Source organism: Sorex fumeus, unplaced genomic scaffold, assembly GCF_029834395.1.
Source record: "Sorex fumeus unplaced genomic scaffold, SorFum_2.1 ptg000047l, whole genome shotgun sequence".
In the NCBI taxonomy this organism is placed as follows: Eukaryota; Metazoa; Chordata; class Mammalia; order Eulipotyphla; family Soricidae; genus Sorex; species Sorex fumeus.
In genome coordinates, this window is record NW_026606104.1 from 44,025,595 (window position 1) to 44,040,540 (window position 14,946).

A 14,946-nucleotide genomic window follows, 5' to 3' on the forward strand; every position below is an offset into this window, starting at 1 on the left:
ACAGTGGATAGGGGGTTTGCCTTGCATGTGGCCGACCTGGGTTCAATTCCCAGCATCCCATATGGTCCCAAGCACCACCAGGGGTAATTCCTGAGTGAAGAACCAGGAGTAACCCCTGTGCATCACCAGGTGTGACCCAAAAAGCAAAAACAAAAACAAAAATTCAAATCCAAGTCAAGATGCAGATAATGTAGATGATGAATAATAACCAGTTTAAAAAGTAAAGGACACTTCCACGAGATACTGTCATTCAACTACTTTATTAAACTTCTGGATGGCCTGATTTAATGCACGAGTTGATTCTCTTCACTGCCCAGTGGACCGCCTCAACCCCCTCAGGTCCTGTTTATGGAAACACAGGGCAGCAATCCTAACATGAGGGTGAGAAGTGCCATCTCAAAGAACCACAGAACCCAAATGGGGAACAACTGCCAGAGCTTACTGGGGTTCCCGGCCAGCTCCAGTCCTGCTCATCTGCTCCAGCAGGAAATGGGAACAAAACTCCTGAGAATCATTTCAGTTCCAATGTCTCATTTCAGTTCCAATGTCTCTGAGGAGCAGCCTTCTTCCAATTCCACCTGTCTTGCCGTGGTAAGCAGCTAATCAGCAACTTCCTTGAGGAAGTCTGCCCCGGTTTCATTCCTGTCAGTTGCTCATCTCCCTTTGAACTTCAAAAAACAGAAGAGAAGGAATTGTCAAAAGGGACCTTAATTGTCAACTGGCACCTACTTCCTAGAAGTAAACTGGCCAAACATAGCGTAGCTGGAAACAAAAGGTTGTGAAAATATGTCCAGCCAGAAAAAAATCTCAGGCATCCAGTTAGATTCAGTTATTCTGCATCCGTGGATTTAAAATGATCGTCATCCACAGTGGAATAGATGTGTCCCTCGTTGCTTAGAAAATCCACTGCTTGCCTGGAAAGAAAGAAAAAGGCTCATTTTCACACCAATACGGAAAGGAGGCCAAGTATCCTGGGTGTGGTGAAATATGTTTCCCCGAGTTCACCACTTCAGTTTTTTGTTTGGGTCACACCCAGTGGTATTCAGCAGTTACTCTCACCCCAGAGCCTGGGGGACCATGCTGTACTGCCGATCGAAACTTGGGCTCCTTCATGCAAAGCATGTGCTCGGTCTGTTGCACCATCTCTCTGTGCTACCCCCACTTTCAATCTTAGTTAAGAATTTCAATTTTTGGCTGGAGCAATAGCACAGCGGGTAGGGCATTTGCCTTGCACGTGGCCAACCCGGGTTCGATTCCCAGCATCCCATATGGTCCCCTGAGCACTGCCAGGAGTGATTTCTGAGTGCAGAGCCAGGAGTAACCCCTGTGCATCTCTGGGTGTGACCCAAAAAGCCAAAAAAAAAAAAAAAAAAAGAATTTCAATTTTTGTCACAGAAGAATCTTGCATGGAGAAATGCCAGCATAACTGCAAACAGAGGTGACTCATAGAATGACAATTAGGGACTGCCTAAGACCCCTCTCTCAAGTTGTGTAAGAAACAGAAAGTAGCACCAAATCCAAACACCCACCTAAGGAAAGTAAAACAAGGATCTAAAGCTGTGTTTTTTGTTTGCATAGAAAATCCAGCATTATGGGACTGCTGAAACAGTAGAGTGGGTAAGGTGCATGGTTGCACGCGGTAACCCGGGTTCAATTCCAGGGCACCTCATAGTGCCCTGAGTCCCTCCAGGAGTGATTCTTGGTGCAGAGCTAGGAGTAAGCCCTGATCACCACTGGGTGTGCTTGCAAAACCAAACAACAACAAAAAATGTCCTAGTATAAGAAACAATTTTATTTTTTAAAATTTATATGTATACTTTTTGATTTTTGGGTCACACCTGGCAATGCACAGGGGTTATTCCTGGCTCTGCACTCAGGAGTTACTCCTGGCGGTGCTCAGGGGATTGAACCCGAGTCAGCTGCGTGCAAGGCAAACACCCTACCCGCTGTACTATCTCTCCAGCCCCAAGAAACAATTTTATAAAATGTCCCCTGCACCAACCCTCCAGTTTTCCCGATGAAGTTGCACAAAGGAAAGGTCTTCTCAGAAATGGTCTGACACCCTCTCACGATTCAAAGCCTTTGGGGTGAGTGTGAGTAACATAGTTAACAAGAGTACTGAGTCCCATAGAACCTACTATGTGAGTAATTCTGCACCTGTGCACCACAGGAACTGAAAAAGTATTATGCTTACTCTGTAAGACAGCAAATGGAATTTGACCTGAGCATTCCTTTTCTATCTAACTCTAAAAGTTTAAACAGCTCATAACAAAAAATATCAAAAGCACCACAACAGACCAACTGATTACTTCCCAGACTAGGAATCTCCTTGTCTAATAGGTTCTAAAAAGGACAGGAGATTAGCACCAGCTAAAGGTAAAAGCAGCACATGTACCCCCATGTCCATAGGGGGCGCCATGCACATGGAGTATACACTTGAAGACCAGGAAGTTGGAGACCTCTCCTCTAGATTAAAACCCTACAAGAGTTATCAGGCCATGTTCTGTTCAAAAATTTCCCAGAGGGCTGGAGAGATAGTATTGGGAGTCATGCATATGGCAGACGCAGAATGGTTCCCTGAGTTACCTCTGAGCATAGAGAGCCAGTCTTAAGCACTGCCAGGCATGGTCCCAAACCAAAACACAAAAAAATCAAAAGATCACTCCACGATTACATCAGGACCATATGTCAACACCACTACACACACATTACTCTTATTCTTTATTAACACTTTATTAACTAATAAGTTAAAGGGGGGAAAATTTCCCCAGACATAATGGGACTTAGGGTCTGTGGAATAAACAAAAGATTACGGAATGGGTTAGGACCATCTTTGCCAGTCCTTTCAGTATTTTTTTTTCTTTCCTTTTTTGGCTTTTTGGGTCACATCCAATGACTGCAGTTAGGAATTACTCCTGGCAATGCTTGGGGGGACCATATGGGATGCCAGGGATCCAACCCATGTTGGCCGCGTGCAAGGCAAACACCCTACCCACTTACCGCTCCAGTCCCATTTTTGTTTTGTTTTGTTCTGTGTCCCTAACAGGGCTCAGAGCACATGGGGGCCACTCCTTGGCTACGCTCAGCCAAACTGGACGGCTATTCAATGCTCAGGTGCTAGGGATGCAAGGCACTCCCCACCTTCTGAACTATCTCCCCGCTCTCCTTTCTGTAATTTTCCAAACCAAACAACTTCCTTTCTGTCAACAGGCTATAGTCAATGGAGAGTCTGTGCTTAGAACTACTCCTTACCAGGAAATCCGGTGTAGTGAAATGAACAATGCTGGGAGCCCTGTCTTGTGAAAATGAATACTTACTTGACTGCGTTTACACTCATGTGTTGGAGCTGGCTCTTCAGATCCTGAAAGTTCAGGCCTTCAGGTCTTGGGCAAGCCTTAATCAAATTGAGCACCTGAGATTCAAAGCAGAAAGATTTTTTTTTCCCTAGCAGATATATGCATGTAGGTTCCTATTATGGTATGTCTTATTTGCTAGTTACCAGGATGTTTCCTCTTCCTAAAAGCCAAATTATAACAGCTACCTCACACCTTATTTCACATAAAGATTACCTATCAATTGAAATAAGTCAACAAAAATTTCTACTAATCGCAGAGATTTTTAACAACTACTCTCCCCCACAGAAACCTGAATTTCTCTGTAATAAATAAATAAGCCAGGCACTTAGTGTAAGAAGCATTAAGGAAGTAACAAAATTTAGGATTGTTTGTGCCGTCCATTTCTGTAGATATGCGAGCAGAATTTACCTGGTTTTGGATAGCTGTGAGGCCATTTATTGGCATGAAGCTATTTCCACCGAAGTTCCCGGCTTCACTCATTCCTGTCATTCCTGGATAGCTGATAGGTGCTCTCCCTCCTGAGGGCTAAATTCAGAAATGTTTGTTCACATTAAAAATTTCACCATTTCGGGGACTGGAGAGATAGTACAGCAAGTAGTGCTTGCCTTGCACAAAGCGAACCCAGGTTTTAATCCCCAGGACCCCATATGGTCCTTCTAGAATCCTCTAGGAGTGATCCCTGAGCACAGAGGCAGGAGTAAGCCCAGAGCATGGGCAGGTGTGGCCCAAAGCCCCCAACTCCCCCGGGGGTGGGGGGAGAGCGAGATTAAACTTGAAAGCACTTTATCCACTTCTTTCATGGGGGGAGGGTTTTTTGGGTCACACCCAAGTGAATACTAAGAGGTTACTCTTGGCTCTGCACTCAGGAATCACTCACTTCTGGTGGCACTCGGAACCATATGGGACGCTGGGATCGAACTCGGGTTAACCACGTGCAAGATAAAACCCTACCCACTGTACCACTGCTCCGTCCCCACTTTATCCACTTGCTAATGCTGTATTACAAGGATACAGAATAATGATTAGAATGTTATGACGCTCAGTAAATGGTTCTGAAATGCAGGAATAAGTTTCTCTCTGCTTCCCGATTACTCAAGTGTTCCTGCACAGAATAGGATATGACACCCTCTGTAATGGCCCATGAGTTCTCTAGTCTCTCCTACTATAACCAATTCTTCCTTTCGTTACCAAAACCATCAATATTTCAGTACTAGATTCAACAAACCCTTTCCTTGGTCCTATATGACCTTACCAAATTAATTTCACGCAATTAAAAAATATAGTCTTGAAAAAGTTTTAACATAAAGCAAAAGATACCGTATTAGGGACACACACACACACAAAATCCAGTGTATAATTTTTGTTTTGTTGGGGGAAGGCCTCCCAAGCAGTACTAAGGGGGCTGGGGCCACTCCTAGTGACACTGGGCCAAGCAGGCGGGGTGGTTCAATATTCAGGTTCAAGGATGCAGAGTTGCTACGGCTCTGCTGAGCTGGGGGCCTCCAGGGCTACCCCAAAAGTGCTTGGAGAGCCATGTCAGGGGCCAGGGTCTGAACGTGGGTCTTGGTGTATGGAAAGTAAGTGCCCCTAATCGCTGAGCTATCTCCATGACGTTTCCTCATTACCCAACAGGCTGGCAGTAAAGCAGCAGCATGCTGTTCAACTTGGGGATTCTCTGCATATGGTCTGGAGCTAAAGGCTCAGCTTATCATCGTGCTTCTACTCTGATAGGTTGTCTAAGGACGCAGCCATTCACGTTAACTGGGCCAGAAGCACTCATAGGTCTGAGGAACCTGAAAGATGCTTAACTCCTGGCTCAACCTTTCAAAATGCCAGTGTTAACAATATTGTAAACAAGTTGCCTAAACTATAGTGAAAACAAACAAAAGAATATAGGAAGCAGTGGAGGAAGGGTCCAGAGACACAGTTCAAAGAGCTGGAATACTTGTTTTGCATGCAAGTACCCCATGTTCAATCCCAGGCATCACATGGTCCCCAAAGCCTGGAGCCAGAAGCCCCTGAGCACTGCTGATAAAAGTCAAAAATGAAATCAAACAAAATGTCACGGAAATCAAAGTCAGAGCTCAGACTGCCTGCGCTCTTCCAAGAAAGAGTAAGAGACTAGACAAAGGTGCTCACCTGGCTGTAAGCCTTGTTCAGAATCATGTGTGCATTGACCACTTCCAGAATATGTGCGGTGAATTCATTCATATCCTCCAGGGGGATGACCTTAAAGGCAACGAGGCTTTTTTTGTTCTAGTAAAGAGAAAAATGCAAATGAAAGATTAGCACATTCAAGTCAACTTCAGGTGAAAACACTTGACTCTCCTTGGTTTATGAGTTGCCAAAGCAAGCACTAGAGCCCTTTTTCTGGGCTGGCAAAATACAGTATTTTGCCAGTTGAATAGATGTGTTATACCTCAATTAACATGAGCTCGATCAGAGCCACAGGGGTAAATCCATTCTCCTTTGCGGCCACTCTATGTGTGGGTATCCTCAGGTCCACTGCCACATCCCAAGATGTGCATATCAGGTTAGGTAGCACGTTTAAGTGCACAAGCATGTCTATGAGTGCACCCCAGGTGGAAGGGGGTCGTATCCAGGGCTTCCACCCACTGTGCCCAGAGCTTCAGGGAGAGGCGCTAGCGAGTCTTGCCCCCAACACAGAACAGAAAATGTGGGTTGGGGGCTCTCTCCACCTTTGATGAAGCCCATATTCTCTAAAGTGTATTACTCTTTTTCTTACTCCCTGTGCTTCCTCAAAATTTCCAAAGAAAACCTGTTTTCACTTGAAGGGGAAAAAAAAAGGAGACTAGAAAATGCAAATATGAAGGACTGCATACTACTAACTATGGTTACTTCTGACGTTTTATTCAAAAATCCAGTTCTGCTGACCAGATATAAGCTATAGACACTTAACTTTATATCAATCAGCCTATGGTAAAAACTGGCTTCATTACATGTCATTTAGCTTCAAGTCACAGCTCTGAGGATGAAAATGTTAAGTGCTGTCTAAACTCAGGCATGAACCCAAATCTTGCTTCATGCAAATAAATACTGCCATTTTAGCTCCTAAGTTTTACCTGGAACGCTCTCAGATGACCGGCCACTTTCACGTATGTTTCTGGAGGAACCACCGTGTTTTCCCCACTAGGGTCCTAACAGATACAAGATAAACTGATTAAGATTTTAGTAGTTTCAGCCTCTTTAAAAATTCTAAATCTGTACAGAAAAAAAATACAAGTTAAAGAGAGAACTAAAGGAATCTAACACAGCACTAACTCGTCTGAGTCTGCCCAGCTTTTCCATATTTACTTTCTCTTAAACAGGGGCCTCCCTGAGAAGTGCTGGGGGACTCGAGGCCTTTTCCAGGGATATTTGGCCTAGAAGTTTAGTGAAGATTTTGGTGCTCAGCCTCAGCTGAGCAAAATGCACTGCCACCCCAGTGGCACTGCTGCTTGTGATCCCCAGGGTCACAGCTAAGCGTGCAACAGAGAGCACAATGAGGCGTGTGACCCTAGTGAGCACCAAGGCACGGAAGCACCGCCAAGGACATGTACCCCAAGTCACCACCACCAAGGGGAAATGACCTAAACCGAGTAAAACTTGAAAAATAAAATAGGGGTGGGGGCACAGAGACAGCACAACAGGTAGAGTGCTTCCCTTGCATATGACTGTTCTCAGTTCCATCCCCAGCACCGCCAGGTACAATCCTTGAGGACAGAACCAGGAGCAAGCACTGAGCACAGCTGGTATGATGTATCTCCCACCCCGCCCCTCCCCAATAAATAAGACAGGAGGCTGGGACATAGCTCTATAGGCTGGAACATGTATTTCATATGCAGGAACCTCGCGTGTGATTCCCAGTATCACATGGACCTTTGAGCTAAAAGTGACCCCTGGGACCTCAGGGTGTGCCCCACCAAAAGAAAAAAGTTTCAAACTTCTATGAGAACAAATGTACTAATCTTTATGGGATTGAGTGCATTTATGTTAGTTTGTGCCTTTGATCTTATTTATCCAAAATGCCATGTAACCCCAACCTGATTAAAAAACAACAACAACAACAAAAAAAAAACCCCGCTTCTTACATCTGTGTCAACCCACTGGCGAACATCCATGGGTGCAGCTGTCATGTCATCTATTTTGTACACGATGTTTGTTGGAGCTTTCTCTGCATGTCTGATTATCCCCACAACAGAGACCTATATAAAAAGAAAAAGTTTGGTCTTGGAAACCAAAGCTACACTCGTGTATTAAATGTTGTTCATTTTATCTCAATTTTCCTAAGATGAAGTTACAGTTTAACAAATGCATGAGGATGGAGCAATAGTACTACAGGTAGCGTGTTTGCCTTGCACATGGCTGACCGACATTCGATCCCCAGCATCTCATATGGTCCCACAAGCACCGCCAGGAGTGATTCCTGACTGCGGTAACCCCTGAGCATCACCAAAACCAAAAAATAAATAATAATAATGCACGATACCTGTGAAATCTCAACATGGCCAATTTTGAATGCATCATCCATCGTAGTAGCAGAGAGGAGCTGAGAGATGGTACAGGGTACAATGTGGTGTGTTCGGGATCTCTGTAAAGAAAATTGGCATAAACCCAACCTTGAAGACAGTAGCTATCATGCATTTAACACACACCATCGCTAAGCACTTCAAGATGAGTATCGAGAAGCCAGGTAGATGACTCAAAAGGCTGCAGCATATCTCCGCATGTGGGAGCTGCGGGTTTGATCACTTCGTGGTCCCTCAAGCAGGACCTGGAAACAGCCCCAAGCACTATCAAGCGTGCCCCTGCCCACACTTAAGTCAACATATAATCTTTACATCAAATGAATGGTCAAGGTCATAAAGTTAAAAAATGCGACACTGTAGGATATGGACGGACAACTCAACAGGGCCTCTGAAATGCAAAGCTCGCCTGACACATGGGAAGACCAGGGTCAGGCACCAGCATGACAATCTCCTAAGCCCACTGGATGTGGCCCAAAATTCACTGTCACTGTCCTCCCGTTGTTCATCGATTTGCTCAAGCAGGTACCAGTAACATCTCACAACAAATCATGAGACTTGTTGTTACTGTTTTTGGCGTATCGAATACATCACAGGTAGCTTGCCAGGCTTAGGTACTGTATCTCACCCACATGGCAAAGCCTGGACCAAAATTAAAAAAGAAAAATGTAAGGAGAGTGAAGGGAGCAGAAAGACAACATATGGGTTAAGCCACCTGCCTAGTAAGATCCCGAGTCCAGATGTGGCACAAACCTTCCTCTCCCCGACAAAACAGAGGAAAGTCCAGCTTGAGTATAATGGCAAGCTGGAGCTGGCTACATCCCACCAAAGAGATGGCATTTTTTCCCCCAGGGGGGTGGGGAAGGGAGCGGGTTTTTGCTGCATCTTGCAGTACTCGGGGTTTACTCTTGGCTTTGAGTTCAGGGATCAATCCTGGTGGTGCCTGGGAGACAATTTGGGGTGCCAGGGACTGAAGTCAGCCACATGCAGGGCAAGAGTCCTATCCTCTGCTTGCCCCAAGTTGACATAATTATTTAGAAGGGCTGGAGAAATAGAGACAGAGCCTTATAGTTATACTATTTCATGGTAAAATAATACTGAGCTGCCTTTAAGACATGTGTTCTAATAATTAGATAATAATTCTGAGGAAAATGGATAAATGCTTAGTCCCACTGAACATCTTTTAAAGGGAAGAAACAAGATATTACTGGCAGAAGAGTACCTTGTGAGGAAACTCAAATCACATCCTGACAACATAATCTGATTCTGCCCACTGGCCAGGGTTTGACTGGGTGATACTGAATAAAATAGGATTTTCTCTAAACACAGTCTGAGGCTAGGAACAGAAGTGAACAAACCTGATTTTGATACCCTGAAGAACGAATGTGCTGAACGGGATCTCAGAATTTATTGGCAATTTCAAGAAAAGGGACCACTTAGGCTGGACCCTGAAGCATGAAAAAAGTGACAGTTTAAAAAAATTTAAAAGTAGGGGCTGGTGAGTCTGGAGCAATAGCACTGCGGGTAGGGCGTTTGCCTTGCCAGGTTCAATTCCCAGCATTCCATATGGTCCCCTGAGCACCGCCAGGAGTAACTCCTGAGTGCAGAGCCAGGAGTAACCCCTGTGCATCGCCGGGTGTGACCCAAACCCAAAAAAAGAAAAAAAAAAAAACCAGAAAAAAATAAAAAAATAAAAGTAGGGGCTGGTGAGATAGTACAGTCGGTAACACTTGCCTTGCATGTGGTTGAGCCAGGTTCCTTCCATGGTACCACATATGGTCCCCTGAGCCCTTCAAGGAGTGATCCCTCAGCTAGGGGGAATAAGCCCTGGAGCACTGCTGAGTGTGTTGCAAAAACAAAACAAAAAATAATCAAAAATGTGACTATGGGACCAGAGAGTAGAAGTAAGGAGATTGTTTTCACAGCTGACCGTGGTTTGATGCTCGGCACTGCATATGCCAGGAGTGATCACTAAGCAGAGCCAGGAGTAATTTCTGAGAATAATAGGCTGTGGCTCCCAATCACCCCCCCATCCTCCAAAATAATAAACCTAATCTTTAAAAAACAAGTGGCGGTGGGCCAGAGAGACAACACAGGTTCCTTTCTGGAACAGGAACAGGCTCTCTGAATTGAGCTGGGAAAAATACCTGAGCACCGCCAGATGTGGCCCGAATCCCCCCATCCATCCCCAAAAGTGGCTAAAGAGGAGGGGCTGGGGGCTGGAGCAATAGCAAAGCAGGTAGGGTGTTTGTCTTGCACGCGACAGACCCGGGTTCAATTCCCAGCACTCGATATGGTTCCCCGAGCACCACCAGGAGTAATTCCTGAGTGTAAAGCCAGAAGTAACCCCTGTGCATATCTGGGTGTGACCCCCAAAAAAGCCAATAAATAAATAAAAATAAATAAAAAGAGGAGGAGCTGGAGCAACAGTGCGGTGAATAAGGCACTTGCCTTACACATGGATCCCACATAATCCTCTGAGCTCTTCCAGTAGTGATCCAGGAGTCTGGAGCCAGGAGGAAGCCATAAGTATAGCTAGGTCACTGTCACTGTCCTCCCGTTGTTCATCATTTTGTTCGAGCGGGCCCAGTAACACTGTGAGACTTGTTACTGTGTTTGGCATATCAAATACGTCATGGGTAGCCTGCCAGGCTCTGCCGTGCGGGCGAGATACTCTCGGTAGCTTGCCGGGCTCTCCAAGAGGAACGGAGAAATTGAACCTGTGTCTGCCAGGTTGGCCTCACGCAAGGCAAACGCCCTACCGCTGTGCTATCACTCCAGCCCATAGCTAGGTGTAGCCCCCAAATAACAAATGACTAGCTAAAGAATGTATATCAACAAGCTGAAGGAAAATCCGCACTCCCAGACTCTCCGAGGGAACACAAGACAGAGAGAATGGCAACTGCAAGTGAGCCTTCTCCCTCTCAACCAACAGGAAAGATGCTTAGCCTTCAGGGATAGAGCAGATGCTGCAAAACCACACTACCACCAACACTTCACTTCGCTGAAGCATAGTTTTGAATGCTGAGTACTCAAAGAATGATAAAAAGTAAAGAAGACAAGCCAAAAAAGATAGCAGCCAACCTCTAGGGCTAAGATTATGGCTCTACATAAGAACACTGCCAAGTGTGAGCCAAACCAAAACACTAACACTAAGAAAATTGGGTCCGACCATTCAGGAGCAAAGTGGGCTTGTTCATGTTCCTCTACTACTCATTTCCTTGCCAGGAATGATAACATCATTGTGTAGATTACATATTTAGTGAAGTATCCAGATTCAAACTGGCACACAGGAAGCACTTAATAAATATGCATTTATGAAGTCAGCTGTTGTTCCTCACTCTGTATCTTTGATAACTTTTAGTAACGGTGGAACTGAATCAGCAGTTTGCTTTATGGCGTTCTACACCACAGTAAAGTTACATGTGTATCAGCATTTAGAGATTTAAAAATTCCACCAGGAGTAATTCCAAGCACAGAGCCAAGTAACCCCTGAGCATCACTGGGTGTGACCCCCGCTCCCCACGAAAATTTAAGCTTAAGGAGGAGGGGAAAAAAATCCAGCTATCTGGGACTAGAGAGACAGTTCAAGGGGCTGACCCTGAAAAAGAACTATGTTCTGGGTTCGCTCTTCTGTTTCAAGGAGAATATGCCTAAGAGACTGGAGATTCTGGTCTTTCAGGACAAAAGAAAACTGCTAGAGAAAGGTTGCTGGCTATATCTCAGACTGGTCAGTATCACCTATGTAGAGTCTGGTTCCATTTACTAAGCTTCTCTTAGAAACTCCCTTAATCTCTTGAGCCTCCGCAGTATAACAGAGCAAACAAGAAGTCTTCCTGAATTACAAGGAACTAATTTGGGTCTGAAGAGACAGTACAGTGGGTAGGGCGCTTGCCTTGCATTCGGGATTCCCAACACCTTCTATGGGTCCCCAGCACCACCAGGACTGATCCCTGAGCACAGCCAGTAGTAAGCCCCAGGCAATACCAGATGGGCCTCGAAAAAACAAAACAAAAAGAACTTACGTGAAAAATTGAAAAAGCAAGTTACAACAAAGCTCAAACCTATGGGAATTACCAATGAATTCTTTCTTATCAAGAAAACACCCCAGAATGAACAGTATTAGTAAAGCATGTGCTCTAGCCGTGTAAGCTATCTCCCCAGCCCCCAAGCCTGTATTTAAAATAAAGTAAAAAAGTAAAGTAAAGGCCCTCCCGTTGATCATCGATTTGCTCGAGCGGGTCCAATAACGTCTCCATTGGAGACTTTGTTGTTACTGTGTCTGGCATATCGAATACTCTCGGTAGCTTGCCGGGCTCTCCGAGAGGGGTGGAGGAATCGAACTCGGGTCGGCCAGGAAACGAATAGCACTTGGTATAGACAAATTCACTTCTGAAAGAATGACTCAGATGTATTTGGACGGCTTTTCATAGGGCATATTCCTATACCCCTCCTTATTTATCAATTCTCGGAAGCACCCTGTGATATCAATAGTGCAGGTATCAATAATACCTGCACCATGATCAAATGAAAAAGTCCAGGGGCAATAGGATTCACATTGCCGGGCTAAACGAACACTACCCATTAAAAAAGCAGAAAAGGATTGCAAAAACTGAATGGTGGCTTGGAGGCTCAGGTTCTTCTATTTATTCTACAGAACTCTGGGGCAGCCATTTTATACATGGCACTGTCTCACCTCCACCTTGCAGTTTGTAATTCTGCATCTCCTATAGCAGGTGCGAAACAAGACTGCCAAGAAAGTTAAACAATTGCTGCAAAAGTTCTCTGGCAGGTAGTGGCAGAGTCATGATAGGCCACAGACTCCAGTGTCCACAGAGACCAACATTTCCTGCATTACAGACCTCACTGAACCTCACTTAAAATCGACTTCGAGTACATCAAGAACGGAAACTCGACTTTTCACTTAGTTGGGGTTTTTTTTTCCATAAAGTTGATTCATTAGCTAGACCGGCAAAATTCAAACCAAAGGCAAAAGAAACAGAAGATACAAAATTAACAGCGAATTCCTTTAAACAAACGCCAGTGAATTCTAACAGTCGATGAGCTGATGGTACATCATCAATTGGCTTGAAATCCTATCGCGCCTGAAATGAGAGTGGCAAGCCTGGGGGGGACAGGCTACAAGACCACCTACCGATTTCTTCTCGGGCTGGGTGGACGTGGGCGATCCGAAGCCCCCAGTGGACTGTGTGAAGCCGCCACCTCCCCCATAGGAGCTGCCGTAGCTTTCAAATCCACCTGGTTTCAAGCAAGCACCGTGTTAGGACCCGCGCCGCTGCCACGGGGGCGCCCAAGGCCATTCCGCGCCCAGGACCCTCCCCAGGGTCCCCTGCTCCTCACCGCCACCTCGCCCAGCCCCCGGACGCCCCGATCCCCCGACTCTGCCTCCCGCCCTCCCTGCCCCCAGCGCCACGCCGACCCCCGCCCTCCAACCAGCTCTCCCCGGCGAGTCTCCCTCTCCGTCCCGCCCGTCATTACTGTTCCACATCTCCGCCACGACTCCCTGGTGGAAAACGTCCGGAAGGTGCCGCTCCCGTGGGTTCGCGCAGTACCTCCAAACCGGGTCGCTGCCGCCGCGCTCCGGACTTTTCGCGGGCCCCACAAACTACTTCCCGCGAAAGACGGAGCCAATCAGCGCCCAGAACGTTTCTCTCTCAGCCAATCAGTGCACGTAAACACGACGCCCTTCCGGTCCCCAGCGTCCCTAAAGCACGGGAAAACGTGGGCTCGGCCACCAATGGGAACGGAGGTCTCGGCGGCCATTTTTACGAGGATCAAAACACACCGTAGAGAGGGAGCCGGAAGCGGCAGGGTGCTGAGGGGGGGCGGGGTCTCGCCAAGACAACCAATCAGAACAATACTTCCGCTCCTAAGGGCGTGCCTCCCCGCGCGCGCTGTGTACATCACTTCCTTTGGCGTTTTTCTTTTCCCGCCAAATTCTCGCCAATTCACCGAAGCTGCTTTTCTCCGCTGAGCCACGGCTCCTGGCTTCGTGATAAAAAGCATCCGAGTGGACCCAGTCGGAGTACAGTGGGTTAGGTTCCGGCTTTGCACGCTGCCGACCCCGGTTCGGCCCCTGGCACCGTGTATGTTCCCCTGCGCTTCAAGGAATTAAACCGAGAGCACAGCAGGGTGTGGCCCCTAACCAAAACAGCAACCAAAAATATGGACCCCGTACGATTTCTTTAAAAGCGTGTGCCCGGAAGTTTGGATTTTTACATGGAAATTGTCTGATTTTGAGCAAATTAAAATATTTTAAAACACTAGACGACATTATAAAAATCAAAACCCAACCATCTGTCGACTGTCTTTTTTGTGCCACCTCTTGCAGTGTGAATTCTGTGAACTAGGAGCACAGGTGGAAATAGTCCCGAGAACCACAGGGTATGCATCCCAGCTCAGCCCCTTTTTGTTGTTTTTTTTTGTTGTTGTTCTTGGGCCACTCTAGGAGTTATTTCTGGCTCTGCACTCAAGAATCACTTGGGGTAGTGCTTCGGGGACCACATATAGCATGCCAGGCATGAAGTCGGGTCTACCCTATCCACTCTTTACAGCCCGCAAACACGTTTTTGAAAAACTAGAGGCACTAAGATGAAAATCAATTAAATTATTAAGTCTTCTCCATGGTGACTGAACATAATATATAACAAGTGGCAGTGTATGAGATATGTAATAAAATATTTAAAAATAAAACTGGGGAGAGGCAGGGAGATAGTTTAAGGGCTAGTGCTCATAGACTAGTGTTCAGTCCCTCACTGCCAGGAGCCTCCCCCACTTGGAGAACCCATTACCTGTGTACCACCTGGTGTGGCTTCCAAACCAAACACAGTAAGAAAATACTGTTAAGCCTGGGACTATGGGTTCCCAAGTAGCCAGGCGGACAGAGAAACGGACACTATAAAAGAAAAGCAGAATGAGTTTTACTCCAGTTTACTGGGGTCAACTATCTCACCCCCAGACTGGTCTCTCCATAGTGACCCCAACCTTCAAGTGCAAGTAGTTTATATATGGTTTGATTACATAAGCAGTAGGTACCTTATTGT

At 46.1% G+C, this 14,946-nt stretch overlaps 1 protein-coding gene across 1 annotated transcript; it reads right to left on the bottom strand.

Annotated features, from left to right (window-relative positions):
* Positions 1-313: 313 nt before the first annotated feature.
* RPA2 (replication protein A2) lies at positions 314-13,657 on the bottom strand. Its single transcript, XM_056122595.1, has 9 exons — positions 13,382-13,657; positions 13,038-13,141; positions 7,846-7,947; positions 7,448-7,561; positions 6,440-6,514; positions 5,496-5,612; positions 3,765-3,881; positions 3,318-3,412; positions 314-914 (listed from the first exon to the last, which is right to left on the bottom strand). The coding sequence occupies exons 1-9, from the start codon at positions 13,389-13,391 to the stop codon at positions 830-832; spliced, it is 819 nt and encodes a 272-aa protein (XP_055978570.1). The 5' UTR covers positions 13,392-13,657; the 3' UTR covers positions 314-829.
* Positions 13,658-14,946: the final 1,289 nt, after the last annotated feature.

What these genes read in the sequence shown, in the direction of transcription:
- RPA2 (XM_056122595.1), bottom strand. An exon ending in CCCAGCCCGAGAAGAAATCG is followed by an intron (nt 7,948 to 13,037) that starts GTAGGTGGTCTT and finishes TTTTCTTTACAG; the next exon opens with AGATCCCGAACACACCACAT. An exon ending in TCACAGCTATCCAAAACCAG is followed by an intron (nt 3,413 to 3,764) that starts GTAAATTCTGCT and finishes TTTGAATCTCAG; the next exon opens with GTGCTCAATTTGATTAAGGC.